We start from the raw sequence: 20,766 nt of genomic DNA, 5'->3' as shown, positions 1-20,766 counted from the left end.
CATACTTCAGGAGCTTCACGGAAGAGTCACTTGCGGAGAAATCGTTGGTGTAGAGCACATATGTCAGAGTTACGGCCCGCGGGCCAGATCCGGCCCGCGAATTGATTATCTATGGCCCCCTGGATGATATTGAATTACTATTAGAACCGGCCCGTAGGCCACAGCCGCCCGCTGGTGTTTTGCACGCACCAACACTACATTTCCCACAATGCAACGTTAGCCCGCGATGTCCCTGCAGCTCGCACAAGCGGCTTCATTATTCATCAGTAGTCAGAGCAGAGTTCAACTTTCTGATACCCCCCTCCTCAAAAATGGCTAAACGTAAGGTGGACGCTGAGAACAGGGGGTTTCAGGCCAGGTGGGAGGCAGAGTACATGTTTACGGAGGTAAGAGGCAAACCTGTGTGTCTTCTGTGTGGAGAAAATGCGGCTGTAATGAAAGAATTAAATTTAAGAAGGCACTATCAAACGTCTAAGAAACACACAGACCAAGACAAGAATATGGAATATTAACAAAAGCTACAGAAGGTGGAAGAATTAAAACGAGGCCTTAAGTCCAGACAGGCTATGTTCACGTATGCTAAATCACAAAGCGAGGCTGCTGCCAAGGCTAGCTTTATTGTGGCAAAAGAGATCGCCAAATCAGCCCGGCCCTTTGCAGAAGGAGAGTTGATCAAAAACGGGTTTTGAGCCTCAGAGCCTAACCCCGAACATTGATGAACTTGTACAAACAATGAGACACCTCTAAGTATCAGGCTCAGCCTCAGACAAGTGAGCATCACAGAACAGTAACGTATTTTCCGTTTTTTAATTCGGTTACATTTTTACATTTGTTTCTACAAGACGTGATTTTTCTTTGAAGAAAGTATTGTTTCGTCTGTGTGCCGTAAATTTTTGAATTTTATTTATTTATATTTATTTTTCAGTTGAATGGACCAAGGGAAAATTGCAGATAAGAGCCATGAGAAAGAATACAACTGATTTGATTATTTTATTTTTTTACGATTTGAAAGCAATGATCGGTAGATCATAGAGCAGCACAATAATACATTTTCAGTTTATAATGCATGCACTTATGTTGATATTAAGAAACACATTTTGTTTTTAAAACAATTGAATTTTTTGCTGTTTGGCTGTTGAAAATGTTTTCCCTTGAAGTTACTGACAGAGCCCTAACAAAATATTGCCATATTCATTTAATCATTAAATAATGTACACTGTGTTAGGTCTTAGTTCAAAAGGCTATGTGCAATCATTCCGATATATTTTAATAAACATTGAACCAGTCCGGCCTTCGGCTTGTAGCAAATTTGTTTTTTTGGCCCTCGGTGTGTTTGACTTTGACATCCCTGGTGTAGAGGGAGAAGAGCAGTGGGGAGAGGACGCATCCCTGAGGGGCTCCAGTGTTGGTGGTCAGGGTGTCAGATGTGATGCTCCCCAGCCTCACACGCTGTCTCCTGTTGGTCAGGAAGCTGGTGATCCACTGACAGGTGGAGGCAGGCACCGCGAGCTGGATGAGCTTCTGTTGGAGGATGTCAGGAGCGATGGTGTTTGAACGCCGAGCTGAAGTCCACAAACAGGATCCTGGCGTACTTTCCTGGGGTGTCCAGGTGTTGCAGGATGTAGTCCAGTCCCATGTTGACAGCATCATCCACCGACCTGTTTGCCCGGTAGGCAAACTGGAGGGGGTCCAGCAGGGGGCCCGTGACATCCTTCAGGTGGTTCAGCACTAACCTCTCGAAAGATTTCATGACCACAGATGTCAGTGCAACAGGTCTATAGTCATTCAGACCTGTGATGGCGGGCTTCTTGGCCATTGGAACGATTCAAGAGTTTTTTTTTTTTTTTTTTTTTTTCGCCATGTTTGAGCATGCCAAACAAGGAATTTGACTTCGGAAAATCACAGCCTCTGTTCAACATTTAGGTGACTAACAACAACACTCAGGACATGTGAAGAACGAAAGATATTCTCAAACACCCCCTGATCTTAAACTCCCAAGAGGGCAAGGAAAAACTCAAAACTCCAGCTCGGGGAAATGAGAAACCTTGAGAAGAGACCACAGATGGGAGGGTCCCTCTTCTAGGATGACCAGGCTGCAATGGATGCAGAGAGGACACATAGTCCAAACAGTGTAGACAAAAAAGGTGTGGCAAGCGGGATGTTATTGCACAGTAATGACTCTGAGACTCTAAGAGTGGTGTGAGTTCATCAGAGCGACAGCCTGGGGGAAGAAGCTGTCTCTGTGTCTGCTGGTTTTAGTGTACAGAGCTCTATAACGGCGTCCGGAGGGGAGTAGTTCAAACAGGCTGCAACCTGGGTGCGAAGGGTCTGTTGAGATGTTACTTGCACGTTTCCTGGTCCTGGACAGGTACAAGTCTTGGATAGATGGGAGGTTGATTCCAATTATCTTTTCTGCAGTCCTTATTGTCCGTTGCAGTCTGTGCTTGTCTTGTTTGGAGGCCGATCCAAACCAGACAGTGATGGAGGTGCAGAGGACAGACTGGATGATGGCAGTGTAGAAGGTCTTCAGCAGCTCCCGTGGCAGGTTGAACTTCTTGAGCTGTCTCAGGAAGTACAGCCTCTGCTGGGCCTTCTTCCGGACAGAGTCTATGTGGCCGGTCCATTTCAGGTCCCGAGAGATTGTGGTTCCCAGGATGGTGGAGCTATTGAAGCACAAGGGCACCTCACACAGCTCCAGGGAACGGTTGAAGATCCGTGCAAAGGTGGGCGCCAGCTGCTCAGCGCAGACTTTCAAGCAGGAAGGTGACACGCCGTCTGGGCCCGGTGCCTTCCTGATCTTTTGTCTCCGGAACATCTGGCGCACTTCCTCCTCGCGAATCTGGAGTGCGGGCGCGGCCTCTGCAAGAGAGAGAGTCGGTGACCACGGTGATGGAGGTGTGGACAGAGCAGTTGTGGGGGGAGGTGAGTATGTGGATTGTGCTGCAGAAGGTCCCGTTGTGTGGGAGGACCGATCAAACCTGCAGTAGAACCTGTTTAGCTGGTTAGCGAGCCTTGGGCTCTCCACAGGACGGGGGGTTCGTTTCTTGAAGCCCGTGATGCTCTGCAGGCCTTTCCACACTGTTGAGGGATCAGGATTGGCAGAGAGGTGTCTCTCCAGGCTCTCCCCGTAACACCTCCCGGCTTTCCTGACCTCTCGGTTCAGTGTGTTTCTGGTCTGCTTGAACAGGTCCCGGTCGCCGCTCCTGTAGGCCTCCTCCTTGACTTTGCGCAGCCTCCTAAGGTTCGGTGTAAACCAAGGTTTGTCGTCGTTGTACGTGCAGAAGGTCTTAGTCTGCACACACAGATCCTCACAAAAACTGATGTATGATGTGACAGTGTCAGTGAGTTCATGCAAGTCTGAATTTGCAGCTTCAAAAACTCTCCAATCGGTGCAGTCAAAGCAGGCTATTCATAAGTATGATACCATTATGATACGTTACAAAGTCGAAATCACCTCAACACCCACTTTTCCGAAAACTATGAAACCCGCATTATACTTTATAACATCGCTGATATTGTCCAACAACGAGACACGAAAACAACCCTTTGATATCATCACGATACATCACATGTTGTACAACGTATCATGATATCCATGCACAATATCATGGTACATTCGAAATGTTTATACAACCAAAGATTTTTAGGGGTGATGGTAGTTGGCAAAACAAGTTACATACATACATCACAATATTTATGATATCATGATACTACAACACCATGCATCACAATATTCTATAATACAGTCAACACTGTATCAGCCAGCTTTGTGTCGCTCCTTAACTTCCGTCACCATTTTGCCTAATTTCTTTGTCAATAATGCATGAATGTTAATGACAAAAGGAGGTGGAGCGCATTTAACATCAAGCCCGGGTCGAGTTGGCGCGAGAGAGAGAGAGAGAGAGAGAGAGAGAGAGAGAGAGAGAGAGAGAGAGACAGAGAGAGAGACAGAGAGACAGAGAGAGAGAGAAAATGAGAGCCGTCGTAAAAGAAAGCTGTCGGTGCGAGCGTAGACACGATTTCACGGCTGGCGACTCGCTCGCGAGTTGAGCTGTCTTGAGCTCAAATGATTCAATTAGGCCAGCTGTCCCTGTTTGTCATGGCTCAACTGGCCGCGAGATTACCTTTTGCGGGGCGCATATAGGCGCCTCCGACGCCACCGCTCCGATACAAAAATACACGGAAAAGAAGCAAAGGCGGCGGCAGTAACCGTGTTAGCCACTTAAGCGCTAAATGTGTGCATTCTTCCCCCATCTAGTCCCCTTGTTGCTCTCTTCAACTTTACGATGGCTACGTTATCGCCCTAACACCGTCAAAGTCTGTTATTCATGTTAAACGTGGCCTCCCTCCCTTCTACTACTACTACTTTCCACTTTGCTCATATAAGGCAGTTAACACCAGGAGTCAAGAGAGCTGATGTCTTCTTCATCTTCTTTTAATATAGTTAGCGCCAACCTCATCAGACGTCGTTAGCATAATTGTCAGCCTGGAGAAGGTGATGGCTCACAATGGCCAATTAAAAGCTCATTAGCCGCATTAGCGTCTGCTCCCGTTTTTGTTCTTTTTCAAATGTAAACAACAGCCATGTTAAACGCACGCAACATGCTAACCAGGAGCCTGCTAGCTAACAAACTCAGAAAAACAAGCAAGGAAACTTGCTTGCTTTTTTTTTTTTGCCAGTGCTGAAGAAAGGGAGGACGTGGTCTTGGTCTCTGAGCTGTCAAATCTCTCAGTGGGCTCACGTTCATCACAGTGATTGAGAACAATGCCTCGGTGCAAAGCTAGCATTCATGGGCTGCCTAGCGCACCGACTCCACGCCTTTGCATTCATTAAAGCAATTTTTGTCACTTTCACTAGTCAAAGCTGCTTTTCTTTTTTTTATCATGGAAATAAATAGTCACGTATCACAGAACCACAATGGCAAACGAATTTTATAACATGCTAAAAGTAATCCAGATTAGGTCAGGATATGCTAAGCATTTAAAAACAGCCTACTAAGCAAAATAAATTTACCACTACTTATCAAGAATAGGAAACCAAACAGATTAGCAATTTCAAAGTACAACAGATCCAGGTTGCAGTCCTGTGTGTCTGTGCTGTCGTGTGTCTTTCCTGAGTTATTTGACCCAAATATTTAACTGGTTCTTTTATCACAAACAAGATATTTAGGTTGAATTACCTGACATGTTTTGGCTTGTACTTCCGCCTTCAGTCAGAGTCACTCTGATGAAGGCAGCAGTACAGGGCGAAACATGTCAGGTAATTCAACCTAAATATCTTGTGATAAAAGAACCAGTTAAATAATTGACAAGTGACAACAAAATGAACATAGTACAACTATTTGACCCAAAGTTGAGGTTTATCTTCAATACTTGTTAATTCCACAGGTCCAGGGTCACTTTAGGTTGATGCACCTTAATGCTAACAAAAAATAAACTATTCAGTGTCATCAAACTGTGGTGGAAGAAAAACTGTCTGATAAACAGTGTTTTCAAAATCTGCTCACTTGTCAGTCTCGCCAGCGTCTCCCTTACTTTCCACACAGGCGCCCAATCACTTACCCAATCAGCTGCTCTGACCCAAAAAGGCGGGGCAATGAACAATTTAAACCAATCGGTGACACAAACCGGAAAATATTGAGTGTATTTCCAATGCAAACATACGTTTTTGACTCCTAAGACACATTCAGGTGCATTGAAAGGTCTTTGTGGTTATTGCGGTGTAAAAGTAGCGCTATTGTCAAACAGCCTCCTTCAAGGTCTCTATGATGTCATTATGAGGAATCACAACTGAATGGATGCTCTGGTGTGTAATAATGGACATCCATATCCATACAGAGTGACTGCTAGGTTTAATGGAGCTCCCCAGTCAGGCTAGTGTGCAATGTTCAGGCCCATTTATTTTGCACTCCCACTGCAGCGAGGCAAAGGAGGGAGGGAGGGAGGGAGGGAGGGAGGGAGGGGCGGGAGGTTCTTGACCCCAATGACCTGCCTGCTTTGCTCAGGTGGCACTGAAGCCACACAAAACGCTTTGCACATTGAAGGAAGGCGCTGACAGGTCCTTCCTGGGCCACTCGATGACACTCAAGGCTTTTCTATGCAGACCTAGCACCGTGATAGAATTTTTTTTTTTTAATTAATTAATTTCAAATTAATATACACTAATAAAAACTATTACAATAAACAATGAGACTACAAGAAAACATTTTAGACTGAGCAATTAGGAATTTATAAAATGCGCATATTAGTTGGAAGAAATGCAATTTTGATGAAGCAATCAGTGCACGTGTCATCATCAAAGAATGAAAAGAAATAAGAAATCAAAGATGTGAGGGAAAATGTGCACGCGTGTGGTCATGAAGCGTTGGCGGGAAGTGATCATTACTTTAATTGATGATAATGCTTTTAATGATTGAACATTTTGTCTAATTGATGGTGATTGATTGCACATTAGCGCACAAGGAAAGTGAATCAGCGAGCTAATCAGGGAGACGACAGCGCGGGTCAACGCCACCGTGTGACGGAAACATACAGCGCGCGTACATGCGTGGTGTTGGGGGGGCAGCAGATGGAAGGGGAGTGGAGAAATCATTACAAGAAAATGTGCACATTAAATATTACTTTGACTCACTTCTGGTTGTTTTTTTCCTGTCACATCGACTTGGGGTGTTATGGTAAAAATAATAATAATAATAATTCACTGGTGAGGTAAATGTTGTTTTTCAGTTCTTGCAGTTCAGAAATGTTTTTTTTGTTTTTTTTTTCTAATTCACTTAAAGTTACAAATTGACGTCCATAGCCGTCAATGGCAGTGAATGAGTTAAAAATAAAAACAGCAAAGTTCAGGGACGTTAACTGTTAGAATAATTTTTTTGCAGAAGCGCTGGTCGGCCTGAACGGGAGGTCTCATATCTTCGCTCAAGCCAACATATCTGTTTAGCTTTAAGGAGTTCTTATACTTCCTTCCTTTTCTTATCTGTGAGAGGCCCTCGCTAGTTATGAACAGAACACCTTTGTTCTTTGTTTAGTTCAAGAGAAGTTCTTTCTCTTTTATACCTTGTAGTTTCTATTCATAAATTGTTGTTGACCGGGACAGCTTTTAAGTTATCCCATATTTACTCAATGTTTAAGTAGACTTCATGCAAGTTATCTCACATCTACTTAACGTTTGTTGGAGTGTATGCACGAGAGGTATCTGATTATTCACTCATCATTATTATTGTGTGAAACGTAGCAAGAAAGTCTAGAGCATTGTTTTACAGGGACACGGCATCCAGGTTTGGAGATCGCAGCCGAGAACGAGGCTGCCAACCACCTAAGAACAGACTCTGCATTCCTGGGGTCACGAATCGGCCAAGGCCATGCGGCCTTGCACCACACAACATTGCTAGCTAGCTAATCAGCGTTGCTACAGCCACAATCTCCCCTCCCTTTAGTGTAGCAACGCCTCTTGTAACCAGGGCAACCCAAAATAAAAAGAGGAGATAGCGGAAGAGGAGTCCAGAATTGGTGGAGGACTGCAACTGGGCCTTCTACGTAATTCTCCTCGGGAGCAAAAGGAATACTGGTTGTCTTCTCCTCTTTGTTTCCAGCGTGTGGATTAATGTCTGATGGTATTTAGACCTGACATTAACGCTCAGGTTTGATGCAGGTGTACCTAATATTGTGATCCACTCTCCGTATGCAAATGTGAAGTGGCGAGGTGGTGAAGTGGAATGTTGGAGTGCGCCGCCCTTTGGCACCGATGAGTGTCTCCGAGTGGCTTTGAGTTTAATGAATATAAGTGCGATAATGTGATTTGTCTAATAGGGTGACATCGTCTAATGGCAGCCTGTGATGATGATGATGAATCATACGCTTTTCTGGGAGACAAAGCCGACAGCCAAGGTGCTCGGTGAGGAGCGAGTCCGCTGGGCTCTTTTTAGCTCCTAATGCCAAAAAAATAAAAATAAAAAGTAAGAAACATGACAAAAAAAAGAACACTAGGGCTGGAGAGGGAAAGTCAAGTAGAATAGACTGAATAGTTGATTCTCGAAAGAAAAACGAGACACGTAGCGAGCGTTACGTTAGCTTGAGGCATTCGCCGTAGTGACGAATGGCGGCGGACGCATCTCACCCAAGGTTGTTTGAAAGACGCCAAGTGAGATAGGAAAGAGGTGTTTTTTTCTGGAGGGGGTCTTCCTCCTCCGTCGCCGTTTGTCACTGTGATATCTGCTAAACGTGATAATTAATACCCTCATTTTCACTAGCGAGCCACTCGGTGAGGGCCCTAATTAAAACTGATGTAGCTACTTAGCGCAGCCAGCATCACAGGTGGGGCCAAATTAATCAGCAAATAGAGCTAAATTGTTCGCACTTGGGTGTTTTTTCCTCGTTTTAATATTTTCTTTTAATTCGCTGCAACATAGTCGTCGTACATTTTAGGTTTAACGCATACATGCACTGGATGGAGGTCTCCAATTTCATTGTACTATGTAGAATGACAATAAAGGTTTTCTGATTCTGATTCTGACATGGTGATGATATTATGTTAGCCAATTCGTGTCCGGTGTTCTACCTCTTGACATGAATGCTATCAAGTTTGGGGTTACTCGATTATTTTCAGTCAAAACTTTACCAAATGAGAAAAACTAAGTCAAAAGATTCTGACAGCGGAATGGAAAAAATCATCACGTGTGTTTATGAATGTTTCATTCGGTCACGGCAAATAAGGAGAGTTAATTGCAAGTTTCCATAAATTAGCAAATTGTTATTTCATGTTAATCACAGTTCTTCGGCTGCTTCCTTCCTTCATGAATAATTTAACAATCAGCGCAAACACACACCCCAAAAAAGTTTGTTAGGAAAGAATGGGGACAAGAATTGTTCACTTTATAAAAGAAGTGTTTCATTTCCATAACAGCAACTGACATATTTGGTGTCAAAAGTGGAACCCATTGGCTGAATGGAGCAAATCGGAAGAACGTCAGGTTTCAATTTTAGAAGGGACAAGCCAAAGGTTTCAAACAAAGCCATTCTATCAGGGGAATTAGAAATAAATAACAATGGTGGAAATGCGAGGACGGGGAGCCGGGCTCAGAAAGGGGGCGTCGGTCCTCGCTCAAGGGGTTAATGTGGAGGCAGAGGAGGGCATCCAGTCAGAAAACAAGAGCTGAACAAATCTGCGATGTGGAACATGGAAGTGAGTGAGAAAGAGAGAGAGCGCCACTCAGGAGGGTTTAATGAGAAGTGGGGGGCTACACAATGATGTGGCCTTTGAGTGGAGAAAATGGCCCTAGTCGAGCATGGCCCCTGAAATGAGGTGAGACCGGCGTCACCTGATCCACAATTATCATGGCTGACAGGGAGGGAGGGAGGTAGGGAGGGAGGGAGGGAGGGATAACGAAATGGGAAAAAAAATAATAATAATTACAATTGACTTTATGGCAAATTGTCAGCGCCCTTGCAGGACTCAATGAAAGCTTATTAGAAAGATTTATATTTTAGAAGGCCAGCCGGCTGGACTGGAAGACCGGGGGACACTGATCAGAAGACGTCTGATGAAAACGACATGAACAGAAAGTGCGAAAGAAAGAAGACTGACTCGCTTGTGTACGTGCGGCGCAATAACAGGAGTGCCGATGATTAAATGGTGTTAAGGAGCAGGAACACTTGTTTGCAAGGACAATCTTTGTGTACTTTTGTGGCGCGCCGGCCGCCTCCATCTTTGTGCAAGCATGAAATGTGTTTAAAGAGATGAATCGGGATCGGACGAGCCGTCCTGACATGATTATGAGGGATTCATCTGCGGCCATCTGCCGCCGTTACGAAGAGGGGGGGGGCGGAGTGCGGACCTTCTGTTCAGCGAGCATGCCACAAAGCCAACGCGACACGGACCCCACGGCTCCACTACTTAACGTGAACGCTTTGCTGTGTGAAAGTGGGCTTTGGTTCCTGTCAATTAAAATATGTTTTGACATGTTTGTGGAGCCATCTTAAATAGGAGAAAATGACTTTGAAGCCAGTTCGTACAGGCTTATGTAAGCAGTGAGGACTTTTTGCAGGACACTTTTCAGGTATTATCATATTCGCACACCATGTGGACGAAAGTGGGGGCATAGCAGATGGGCTTCGTTGCTCACAACAACGTCCACTTGTCTTAAGTTGTGTAACAGCCAGCACAATTTTTTAAGTCACACCTTTATTCCTTTTTTTTTTCCCGCTTTCACTCGGATTTTCACAACAACATTTGGACAATGCGGAATATTGTATTACCGATACAGACGAAGCATTCATATAAGTATGAACTCACCATGTAATGTGTTATAAACTCAAACTTCCTGGCAGGAAAAAAATCCACGTGGTTCATGTATGTATTATTTAAAATTTTGTTTTTTTTTTCCCCCAGACAATTCTCTTTCTCGTACGCCAGGAAAGTCGGCTTAATTACGGTGCGCTAATAACCTGTCACAGAGGCGAATGCGGATGTCACACCATATTGCCGAGCCCTAATGGCGGTGGGCAGATCCACTGATGAGCCGTTTTGGGACAATTACATTCAAATCTCCGCTTGCGTGTGGCTTGATCCAGCACACACATAAGCTGAGTGACAGGCCAATACATGCATGCACTTTTTGGACCTTGAACCCACCCATCCTCCTCCTCCTCCTCGCAGGCGATACTCTGCCGCAGCTTTTATTATCTTCCTAATCCACATATCCGGCCAGATATGCATAATATCGTGAATTATTTTGACACCGGGGACCTTTTAATTCTCGACAGCCATAATTCATCCTACCAATCGAGTGTGTTGAGAGAGGATGTCGCTGGGCGGACGTGGTCGTGTCACAGGGGCTGAAGCGTCCCTCCCCCCCAACCCAACACAACTTTCCTTCCCTCCCTGGCTGAATCCAATCATCCAAGGGGGGAAGGGGGGGGGCAATAATGAGCTATGACCACAATTACGAACTTTTTGTGTGTGTCAATCTGATCAACAGATGCATGCTTCTGCTGCAACACATGGGCATGAAAAGGTTTGATCGCCAATCACATTTGGAACCTTGTTGCTAACCAAAACAGCAGACATTTTAGTTTGTCATTTTGATCAAATTCCAAAGCTTTCTAATTTTGGCTGGCTAGTGAAATGCTAATGCTAAAACATTGTGAGAAACTAATATAAAAGCTTTTAAGCAATTGATATTTGAACACAAATGTACCAACACATTCAGTCATTGTAACGGGTACTCACATTGACACATTCTTTATCATCTGCGAGGAGCTGAGACAGACGTGCTTCTAGATGCTCAACGTAGAAGACAAGCACAATGGCCATTCAATTGCTGTAGAATTTGACTAAAAACATAAATGTAAAAATCATTACAATTTTTGAAGGGCTGAGGCTAGAACAGATTAATTGCATTTCTATTCATTTCAATGAGTCAAGATGATTTGAGACACTGCTGTATTTCTCCGTCAGGGTCAGGAGTCTTGCGTCAACGTTGCGCGATGCTCAAACAGTCAGCGTGACCTTCGCTCGGGTGCGATAACGAGCGACATTACATCTCAACAACACAGATCAAGAGAAATGTCTCAATTAAAGCTCCCGGGGAAGGAAGAAGAAGAAGAGTTATCACTCCTGCCATGCTCGCCGCATCCTCTAAAGTTATTTGACATAAATTGCCAGAGTCACATCATTTCCTGCCACCCCGGCCGCCACCGCTGGGATTTACGGCTGATAGCGTTGACTTGGCCTGCCGTCCCACTGCAGCGGGACCCTCAACGCATGCCCACATACAAATGCAAATAGACACGGGCGCCGTCGCGATAGGAGACAGTTGATTGGCTTTTAGCCAAGGCGAAGGGTCCGATGTGGACAAGCTTCTCAAAAAGGACTAATATCATATTTAATGTCATTATATGGAAGCATACGAATCCCTCCAGAACGTCATTTAATGCACAATAAAGCGCCTCGTCTACAGTATTCACCAGTAAAAGCAAGCTGATGGCTGTACGGATACTGACGATTATGATTGCAAGGCGGTGAGTGCGATAATTTATTGTAGATTGAAATGCGGGATCAGCAAGTGCAGCTCCATTTGCTTTTAAAAGCTACCAATTTATTATTGGATGTTTTTTTTTTGTATATGATAACTTGAAACCGTGTGGTTAATCGTAATTGTATTCTCAATGTTTTTTGTCAGCCAATTCTACACCATTATATATTCTTATAATTTATTGATACTTTTGTCAACAAGTGTCACATATTAGGATGTGTACCTAATGAAGTGGCTCAGCAGGAAGTAACATCATAGTCCAACAGTGTTGCTCCGAGGCCTGCAGCTGGGCCTTGGCTGCTGCCTGCTGCCTGGCCACCAGCACCATGCAAAAGCTGGGGCAGCTGGATTGCCTCCCTTACTACCCTAAGGCACCTCTCATTTCAAGAAAAAGTGATTTAACATTGAAGATGAAAACTGCACAAAAACAACAAAGTTGAATTTGAAGTTTATGGTCATTTGACAGGAATGAGCATTACAGTATATTACACAGGTGGACGTCTGTACATTTCTGTCATTGGGCTCAAAAGTGAGGACACGGAGCAACACGCGAGGACGACAAACAGTTAAACAAAAAATACTGATCATTGTAACGCAATGTCTTGAAAAAGATGGCTTACCAGGATGTAGCCACCACCGCTAGATTTAGGTCACGCCGCTGTGTTACGACCTTGACTAACAAGAGATGAGACAAGTGGCCTAGTCAGCGCTACGCTGTGTCGCATTGTTATGTACAGGACGTTAATTATGAGAGACGTAATGCTGGCAAGATAACGGGCAAACCTGGGATGGGAGGTAAGCACTTTCGGCAACAGAGATTTCAATTTTGTGGCGTGAGCCGCGCAAAAAAAAAAAACAGACAGAATGTTTCAGGGTTACTTGGGCTTGAGTGAAGCACCATTTACAAAATCTAGACGTGATACTTTTATAAATGTGTAGTATCGGGGTACTCTCACTTTTCCGATCAGGGGCCATTGGAGGTGAGAAATAATAAAAGCAATCAAACAAATGTTTATTACGGACTTTTCTGGGCTGTTTTATAATCAGGGTGACTCTTATAAAAGCCTGTCATGTCATGTTAATAAAATACTACCAAAACCTAAATAAAATTTTATTTTTTATAAATTCAGAATTGAAGCGTGAGATGAAATGAATGCCAAAAATATATTACAACTTTAAATTACTTTCAATCGTAATTCATTCTTTTTTGTAAATTAGGGACGAATAATAATATAATAATATAAATATTTACATTTTTATTAACTGTAGGTTGTATTATTTTTTTCCTAAAGGAAATAAGCCCAAATTCTCAAAACAGAGAAAATAATAAACGTTCATTTGATGTATTTTTAAGTGTTATTATCATTATCATTACAGCTCTAGGGGGATTGAAATGGCCACCAAAAGACAAAGCCACATATTCTGCGCTCTCTAAGGATGCTCCAAAAATGAATAAATACAGAAAAATGTTCCCCCAAAAAATCAAAAAAATAAAAGGCACGCAAAAGAATTGTGGGGGCAAGATTGGCACTAATGCATGTTAAAGTGAAAAATAAAAAAGTGTGAAAATATTAGTATGATAAATATTCTCGTTGGTAGGTACGAGGTGGGTCATGCAGAAAAAAAAAAAATTCATCTCCCAATTTCATGGTATGAGCATCCTTGGTGTCAGCTGATTTCAAGTCCTATAGTTTGGGATATACAGCAGCTAGCTAGCGTACGCTTAATATACGCACACAACGTCGCTCTGAGTGCGTGCCTGTGCGTGTGTGTAAATCATGCCGACTCGGTATTGTGGTAGAATGTTGGGGAGAGTGGCGGGGTCACCAATAGAAGGAGCGAGTCAGGAAGTTGGCGGCGGTGTTGAGCCAGCCCATTCCGTCCGCGACAGATCCCATCCGCGTCACCGCCTTGTCCGGATCCTGCGACGGACTCTCCTCCTCGGGCAGGTAGTCCGGAATGTCCGTGTTCTCCTCCACCACCGACGCGCCCTCGCCTTCCTCCTGGAACGGCATGATCAGCTGCGACACATGCGCACACATGCGCGCACACACGCACACGCACACACGCACACGCACGCACACACACACGCACACACACACACACACACACACACACACACACACACACACACACACACACACACACACACACACACACACACACACACACACACACACACACACACACACACACACACACACACACACACACACACACACACACACACACACACACACACACACACACACACACACACAGACAGCATTCTAAGACATTAGGTAGGACTTTTAATGGTTCATGTATATTCCAAAAGCCCAAATCTAGATAATTTGGATTAAACTGTACAAATAAGTGGCACTATAAAAAAACAGGATAAAAATGATCCGTCAGTAAGAGCGACTTACTTTTGGCTTGTAAGATTCTGCCCATTTGATGCCCATGGGCATTCTAACACACCAAGTGAAATTTTCCTTTTTGTCCTTTTAAAAAGGGAGCATCCTAGCCACCACTAAAAAAATGCCAGTAGTTGTTCAACATGAGCTCCTTGCTTGAAGTCATGACTGAGCCAAGCCTGCCGGCTGTTGGTCATAGCAGGTACTGACATACAGCGGTTACCAAACACTACTAGCAGCAGTTATTATAATAATTATGATGATTATTTTCACAATTTTTTGACATGTTCAAAAGGAAATGGGTCGTTCTCACCTCCCCTCCGTCGTCCGTCCTCAACACCTGTTGGGCTTTCATCACTTTCGTGGAGTTGATGGCTGTACCCAACGCCTGTCACACATCACATTATTTTTTTTAATAAGTGGGTTAGCTCCCAAAAGATGGTGTGCATGAAGTTTCAGTTCCGAGACAACAACCACTTGCTTACGTCAGCTTTAAGGTCAGAGCGGATCCTGACAACGCATCTCTTGACGGCCATCTGGAAAGTAAAGCTGATGACCCCTCGGATCTTCAGCAAGGCCTCCTCGCATAAGCTCCTGCGAGTCTGCTCGCCAGGCAGGAAGCAAAAAGGAATAATTGAGTAAAGATTTATAGTCTTGGTTTTTTTTTCATTAAACATAACATAAAAGCAAAGCCAGAAATTTCAATGTGGTTATTCTTTCTTGCACCACTGGAGGGAGCTCACACATCACGGACGGCCACCTACCGAGTCGTCCAGGCCGTCAATGTGCAGCACGACCGTCTTGGCCCTCTTATTGTTGGAGCCCAGGAAGAACTGAGCCTTCCGTCGGCATGAGGCGGCCGCCGCCTCCGCCTGCTCTGCTTCCTCTTTACCGGCCGACTGGAAGATCTCGTAGATCTCCGAGGCCAGCAGTTTGGTTTCACCGGGCGACGTGCTCCTTCGTCCGTACGGATGAACAGAGAAAACGTGTTAGATCACAGAAATCTTCCTTTAAATGGTTCCTTCCTTTTCACAAAGTTTGTCTGTCTATACTGTGATGTTAATATATTCACAAATTTTGTTTAGTTTTTTTCTATTTCTGTACAATAAAAAAAAAAAAGGACTTATTGCAATATTATATTTGTGCGGCATGTCCATGCTGCTTTAAAGAACCATTGCAGCCCAACTCAAATGGATTGTGTGTGTGCGCCACTTGCTTCTGCATGACATTCTGCAAACTCAGCATCATGCCCAGCTCGCCCTTCATCTTCTCCCGGTTTGCTCGACATTCTGCCAGGTAGCGCACAGCCTACAAACATCAACACACGCACGCACGCACGCACGCGCACGCACACACACACACACACACACACACACACACACACACACACACACACACACACACACACACACACACACACACACACACACACACACACACACACACACACACACACACACACACACACACACACGAGGATGAGCTAGGGGGCAGCCATTTTGTGGCTGAAATGTGCATGTCGTGGCTCAGTGTTTAGTTACGCTTCACAGGTTTCCGTCAAGCAACAGTTATTTATTTATTTATTTTTAAGTTTGACAGTAAATTCGAACTACCAAATGTATCTTGTTTATCATATGGCAACAAACTTACCAACAATGCAGAGTAGACCACCTGCGGGTTCGGGTGGTCTAGGAAAAGGATGAGCCCCGGTAAACATCCCTCATCCTCTACGATGGCCCTGCGGTTGAGGGGGTCTGCGGCGAGGTCCCGCAGCTGGTTCACCACCGCCAGCGCATCCAACTCCGCACTCATGGCGCCTCCCGTCCGGCGGCCACGCACATCCAACCGAACTCCACCTGACTGCAACAGAAAACACAATAATGTCATATTCAATACAGTGAGCGAATTTGATGCTCACTAAAAGCATTGCATGAAATTATGTCCCATTCTTTATATATAGCAATGTTAATATGAATATATAAAAATCAAAGACTAATTAATGTGCAAAACAATTACTGTATAGCTGCAACCCTGGTTCGCGAGTAGTACAGGATTTCCTCATGTATATTTAGAATACCTCTCAGAGGATCATATAATAAGAAAGGGGAAACGGTGCTTGGTATTATTTGTATCAAAGCTTTGAATTGTGAATGTTAAGTAACAAAATGGTGTAAGAGATTAGGAACTAGCCCAAAATGGGAATTTAAGAAGCTTAAAGCAGCAATTGGTTGACCTATTTATCATTAGAGCACTTGTATAACACAATAGTCGTCCGTGGACACAGCTAATAAGGAGGTTTTGAGGCACATAAAAACAAAACAAAGGAATTGCTAACTTTAAAATTTACGTGGACTCGTCAAACCTGACGAGCTTAATGCTTTATTAAATGTATTTTTACAAAGTTCATTACATTCGTATAAATACCCAAACTGAAGGAAACAAAGCATTTGAGTGTATTTGAACGTAAATATTTGATGACGTTTTGTTCGACCCCGAGCCTCACCTCAAATTTCGCCCTAGTAAAAGACCGAGACGGGTCGCCAGGCTATGCTAAAGCTAACTCAATTCAACCTTACCTTTCAGTCACTATTCGACGAAAACATGAGACAGCCGCGGCCAAACGTGGGTGACACAAGACACAGATATGTCGCGCAGAGAGACAAAATGTCGCAGTTTTAAAAACAACCTTTGCTAATGTAAGTGAATAACCGCTGGGCCCTCAGCCTTTTCTTCTATCAAGCCCGTTTAGCTAGCAGCAGTGCACACTGTTTTGGGTTTTGGGGCACGTCAGTGGGTACGCTCGTCGAAAATATTTCACTTTAGCGGCTCTAGTGGTTCCCAGGTGTTAAAACACGCCACATTTAAATCGGGACACACAAAACTAATAATCGAGCGCACTTTAAAATTCCACTACATGATTGGACACTCTTTTTTGAGCGACTAAATTGAAAGCCTATCGTACGAGAGCCTTGTTAAAATGCCTATATTATATTGGCTATAATAGATGACAATCAACACGATTGTCAAATAGCGGTGGTGTATTGCGAAAGAAGGGGATTTTAATCCCCATAATCCAATTGGTTCAGCGATTTTAATGACTACCTCCGTTGTCACTTCTCTTGCGGGACATGTCCGACGGCGAAGCAAGGTGGAAACTGCTGTAAAAGTTGTCAGAAAAGCTCCCAGACATATTTTATAAGGTATCCTAATAGATATTTTACACTTTGTAAATGTTTATATGTTTTACGAGACTTAATCAATTGCGTTGAAGCGTTCCTTTTCCTTGATTTCAACCGTTGACGTTGCTTTCGTAGCTCCCAAAAATTGGTTCAATCCGGTTAGCCACGATGGCTAAATTTAGCATCAAGTCGTAAGGATCTACGAATAAAAGCGAGCAAATGATAGTTTTAACTCGAATTGTGTCATTTATGCCATCTAAATAAGACAATGAGATTTGTGATTTTTAGTTTTCTTTCTGTCGACTTGTCAAATCTTATAACAGCCAGTGTAGGTGTTGTCTACAAACGTTTTATTATTGTTTTTAATATTTTTTATTAACATTTCACATTCCGGTTAAGATCGAATAAGAGTTTACACCGCGATAGCTTTATCGTTATAAAGTTCAAGTTTTTGAGGAAGATTGTTTTTGCAAATGTCATTGATGTCATGCGTGTTTGACATGATGCAAGTGCGTCTTTGAATAAGGTTCGAAAAATATGATTAAAACAGCAAGATTCTGTCATTTTACAAACGTCACTTAGCAAACAAACTACAGTTTTAAAAATCTAACAATATAGTAGTTAATAAGATTGTGACCACAAAATTGTTTCTGCTATACTATAAGATAAAATGTGTTTGTCCATTAGAGTCCTGTATGGTCATGACGTCATCACCATTCGAGTGTGCGTCAAACATCCCGTTCTCAGTGCCTCAGAAGCAATGAATAAACACTATGAACACATCGAAATGGATCTGGTAGGTGAACGGATTAATTTCAGGCTCATTTGTGTGCAGAATTGTAACAAAATGTTTTTGTGGGACAAATAGACTTTTGGATCAGCCAAACCCTACGGGTCCTCGAGGAGTATCGTGAGGAGGATAGCGAGCAACCTCCCGCTCAAACCGTGCCCGAGGGTTCACTTTCAGGTGAGAGATGGCCACCAGAAATGTCATGTGACTTCCGCCTGTACGTCAACTTGTTGACATCACATCCAACTTGGTTGACTTATGTCCAACTATAAACAGTCACTGAGGAGTGACACTGCAGCTCTTGAAAATATTGGCTGTCACTTTTTTCTCCTTCTCTTTCAACATGCCTTTTTCCTCTTTTCCCACTTTTCTTCTGTCCAGCGGCCCAACCTGTTATGCGGAATACAGTAAGTCTGCTTTAGGTCAGTTTGTTCGCAACGATTCTCTGAATCCTTTTCTCTTTATTTCCAATGAGGTGGACCGCTAACGAGCTAACAATTACCATGCTAATGCAATGGCGTGGATACCTAAACATGGCCTTTCATTGTCCCAGCTGTATCCATTCGACGAGGATGCAGGCGTCCTCAGTATGAGGAAGGAGCATGTCGTGGCCTCACTCGCCGACATCTCCTGGATCAACCAGGAGGATGAAGATGATGAAGATGACGACAGGGAGCAGCAGGAAGATAATGTCAGACCTTGGTGAGAAATGAAACACATTGCGGCCACGTCTTACCTTTATTGTCCCTGACATTTACAGAATCTGAACATTGCAATATTGATCCAAAAATTGCCACTATTTCTCAGCAGTTCAAGGGCTCCCCGGGGTCTGGCATTCCGGACCCGCCCACCTCGGCCCCGGAGAACCCGCCTGGTTCGGCGGCGCTCACTGCCCAGCCTCCACCAGGGTCCTTCGGACCCCCAGGGTCCGGCCGCGGCTAACGACGAGGCCATCCAAAAGATCAGCGCGCTGGAAACGGAACTGGCAAAGTTGCGAGCACAAATAGCCCAGATCGTACTGGCCCAGGAGAAAAGCGCCCATACAGGTAGGGAAATTCCTCCTGTTGGTGTAATGCGCAAAATTCCCGATAGGTAGCAGTAGAGTATCAAATTCGGCATTTTTCTTCCACTGACCTCAGATGCATCCACCTGGACAAGTCCTTGCCCGCCCACCCCTTGTGGCAGTGGGCCTCCCCCACCACCTCCTCCGCCACCGCCTCCTCCTCCACTTCCTCCTCCGGGACTACAGCGCACCTTTTCCGCCATTGACCTGATCAAGGAGAGGCGCGGCAAAAAGACGCAAGGCCAGACGGAGCTCAAGCCGCACGCCGAACTCCCGAGCATGCTGGATGTCCTCAAGGACATGAACAAAGTCAAGCTGAGATCCGTCAAAAGGTAAGTACACGGATATTTGTAACAACAGTCAAGATATGATGAGGATAAAATAATGTTTTATCAGCATCATACCTTGGCTTTTGTTTTTTGTAAGCAGTCGGCCGGTGGAGAAGAGCGACAAGCTGAAGGAGCCGGTGGACGCCGCGGCGCTCATCGCACAGGCTCTCAAGAGGAAGTTTGCGCACACGTACCCGCAATCACCACGCAACCACAAAGTGGATCAAGTCAAACATCCTACGGAGAGCTCTCTGGTAAACAAGGCAAAACAATTATTAGATTGCAACCAAGTCCAAAATATTAGCAAATAATAAAGGGCACATTTTTACATGTCTTTTTTTTTTTTTTGACAGTTTGGTCAGCACATGTTGAGATCAACCGGGAAGCTTAAATTTGTCTAATGCAACTTCCTGACCAAGAGGAGGCTTTGAATGTTCCAAGTGGCCAATGTTGTTACTTTATTCCTATTTGTGGAAGCACAAAAGGGATGTACCTCTGAATTCTGACCCTGCGTTCAGTTTGGTACACAAGTTATATAACGTGTTTATTTTTTTTATAAATCTCAGTGGTGTGAGAGTCTAACTGGGCAGATGTTAAATTATGTTTGATGCGTCTTATGGTAGTTTGTTCTAAAATTGTTGCTTTAAGGTGAACACTAACTTTGCAAACTTCAAAGCCAAACTTTAATATCACATGATTTTATTTTATTATTTTTTAAATCAATACCTCATTTGATGGTAATAAACGTCACCTCGATTCTATTATGCACCAGTGTTATATTTTAAATTGTGATACAATGCAGCCGACATGTCATGAATGACATTATTTATGATTTGTGTTATTGTTAATTGTTTTAAGAGGGAAGGTGGAACGACGTGATTTGTTCAAAATCTTTTGCAGTGGGATTATGTTCCATTAAGATGCTGTCCGATTGTAAAGTTATTGAATAAAGCTTTTTAAGTCTTGGACCAGTCCGT

At 43.9% G+C, this 20,766-nt stretch overlaps 3 protein-coding genes across 9 annotated transcripts; 1 reads left to right on the top strand and 2 right to left on the bottom strand.

Annotated features, from left to right (window-relative positions):
- Positions 1 to 971: 971 nt before the first annotated feature.
- Positions 972 to 12,404, bottom strand: LOC125985627 (uncharacterized). 3 transcript variants are annotated; one of them, XM_049748556.1, is made up of 4 exons: positions 12,256 to 12,404; positions 11,228 to 11,331; positions 3,152 to 3,236; positions 972 to 3,078 (listed from the first exon to the last, which is right to left on the bottom strand). In XM_049748556.1, the coding sequence occupies exons 2-4, from the start codon at positions 11,309 to 11,311 to the stop codon at positions 2,189 to 2,191; spliced, it is 1,059 nt and encodes a 352-aa protein (XP_049604513.1). In that variant the 5' UTR covers positions 11,312 to 11,331; positions 12,256 to 12,404; the 3' UTR covers positions 972 to 2,188. The 3 variants fall into 3 exon arrangements, 2 of the variants coding, with proteins under 2 accessions (XP_049604513.1, XP_049604512.1); XM_049748555.1 differs by having other exon boundaries at positions 972 to 3,236; XR_007487382.1 differs by lacking the exons at positions 11,228 to 11,331; positions 12,256 to 12,404 and adding an exon at positions 5,015 to 5,174 and having other exon boundaries at positions 972 to 3,236.
- A 64-nt stretch (positions 12,405 to 12,468) lies between these two features.
- Positions 12,469 to 17,219, bottom strand: armc1 (armadillo repeat containing 1). The gene is made up of 7 exons (XM_049748563.2): positions 17,005 to 17,219; positions 16,079 to 16,288; positions 15,645 to 15,736; positions 15,193 to 15,385; positions 14,914 to 15,030; positions 14,742 to 14,816; positions 12,469 to 14,053 (listed from the first exon to the last, which is right to left on the bottom strand). Exons 2-7 carry the CDS (start codon positions 16,238 to 16,240, stop codon positions 13,856 to 13,858), a joined length of 837 nt encoding a protein of 278 aa, XP_049604520.1. The 5' UTR covers positions 16,241 to 16,288; positions 17,005 to 17,219; the 3' UTR covers positions 12,469 to 13,855.
- A 251-nt stretch (positions 17,220 to 17,470) lies between these two features.
- On the top strand, positions 17,471 to 20,757 carry mtfr1 (mitochondrial fission regulator 1). 5 transcript variants are annotated; one of them, XM_049748561.1, is made up of 8 exons: positions 17,471 to 17,628; positions 18,295 to 18,403; positions 18,476 to 18,574; positions 18,951 to 19,099; positions 19,208 to 19,443; positions 19,537 to 19,792; positions 19,890 to 20,043; positions 20,143 to 20,757. In XM_049748561.1, exons 2-8 carry the CDS (start codon positions 18,368 to 18,370, stop codon positions 20,188 to 20,190), a joined length of 978 nt encoding a protein of 325 aa, XP_049604518.1. In that variant the 5' UTR covers positions 17,471 to 17,628; positions 18,295 to 18,367; the 3' UTR covers positions 20,191 to 20,757. The 5 variants fall into 5 exon arrangements, with proteins under 5 accessions (XP_049604518.1, XP_049604517.1, XP_049604515.1 ...); XM_049748560.2 differs by having other exon boundaries at positions 19,887 to 20,043; XM_049748558.1 differs by having other exon boundaries at positions 19,205 to 19,443.
- The last annotated feature ends 9 nt before the right edge of the window (positions 20,758 to 20,766 follow it).

The sequence above is a fragment of the Syngnathus scovelli genome, chromosome 18, assembly GCF_024217435.2.
Source record: "Syngnathus scovelli strain Florida chromosome 18, RoL_Ssco_1.2, whole genome shotgun sequence".
Classification (NCBI taxonomy): Eukaryota; Metazoa; Chordata; class Actinopteri; order Syngnathiformes; family Syngnathidae; genus Syngnathus; species Syngnathus scovelli.
This window is presented reverse-complemented; position numbering and strand designations above follow the sequence as displayed.

Excerpts from the sequence above, each read along its gene's own strand:
- LOC125985627 (XM_049748555.1), bottom strand. The coding sequence starts at position 11,247 with ATGATAAAGAATGTGTCAAT. Across the intron at positions 3,237-11,227 it reads ATGATAAAGAATGTGTCAAT|GAGGCTGCGCAAAGTCAAGG; the intron begins GTGAGTACCCGT and ends ACCGAACCTTAG.
- armc1 (XM_049748563.2), bottom strand. The coding sequence starts at position 16,240 with ATGAGTGCGGAGTTGGATGCGCTGGCGGTGGTGAACCAGCTGCGGGAC. Across the intron at positions 15,031-15,192 it reads TTGACGGCCTGGACGACTCG|ACTCGCAGGAGCTTATGCGA; the intron begins GTAGGTGGCCGT and ends CCTGGCGAGCAG. Across the intron at positions 14,054-14,741 it reads GGACGGACGACGGAGGGGAG|CTGATCATGCCGTTCCAGGA; the intron begins GTGAGAACGACC and ends CATGTGTCGCAG.
- mtfr1 (XM_049748557.1), top strand. The coding sequence starts at position 18,368 with ATGAATAAACACTATGAACACATCGAAATGGATCTG. Across the intron at positions 18,404-18,475 it reads AACACATCGAAATGGATCTG|ACTTTTGGATCAGCCAAACC; the intron begins GTAGGTGAACGG and ends TGGGACAAATAG. Across the intron at positions 19,793-19,886 it reads AAGCTGAGATCCGTCAAAAG|CAGTCGGCCGGTGGAGAAGA; the intron begins GTAAGTACACGG and ends GTTTTTTGTAAG.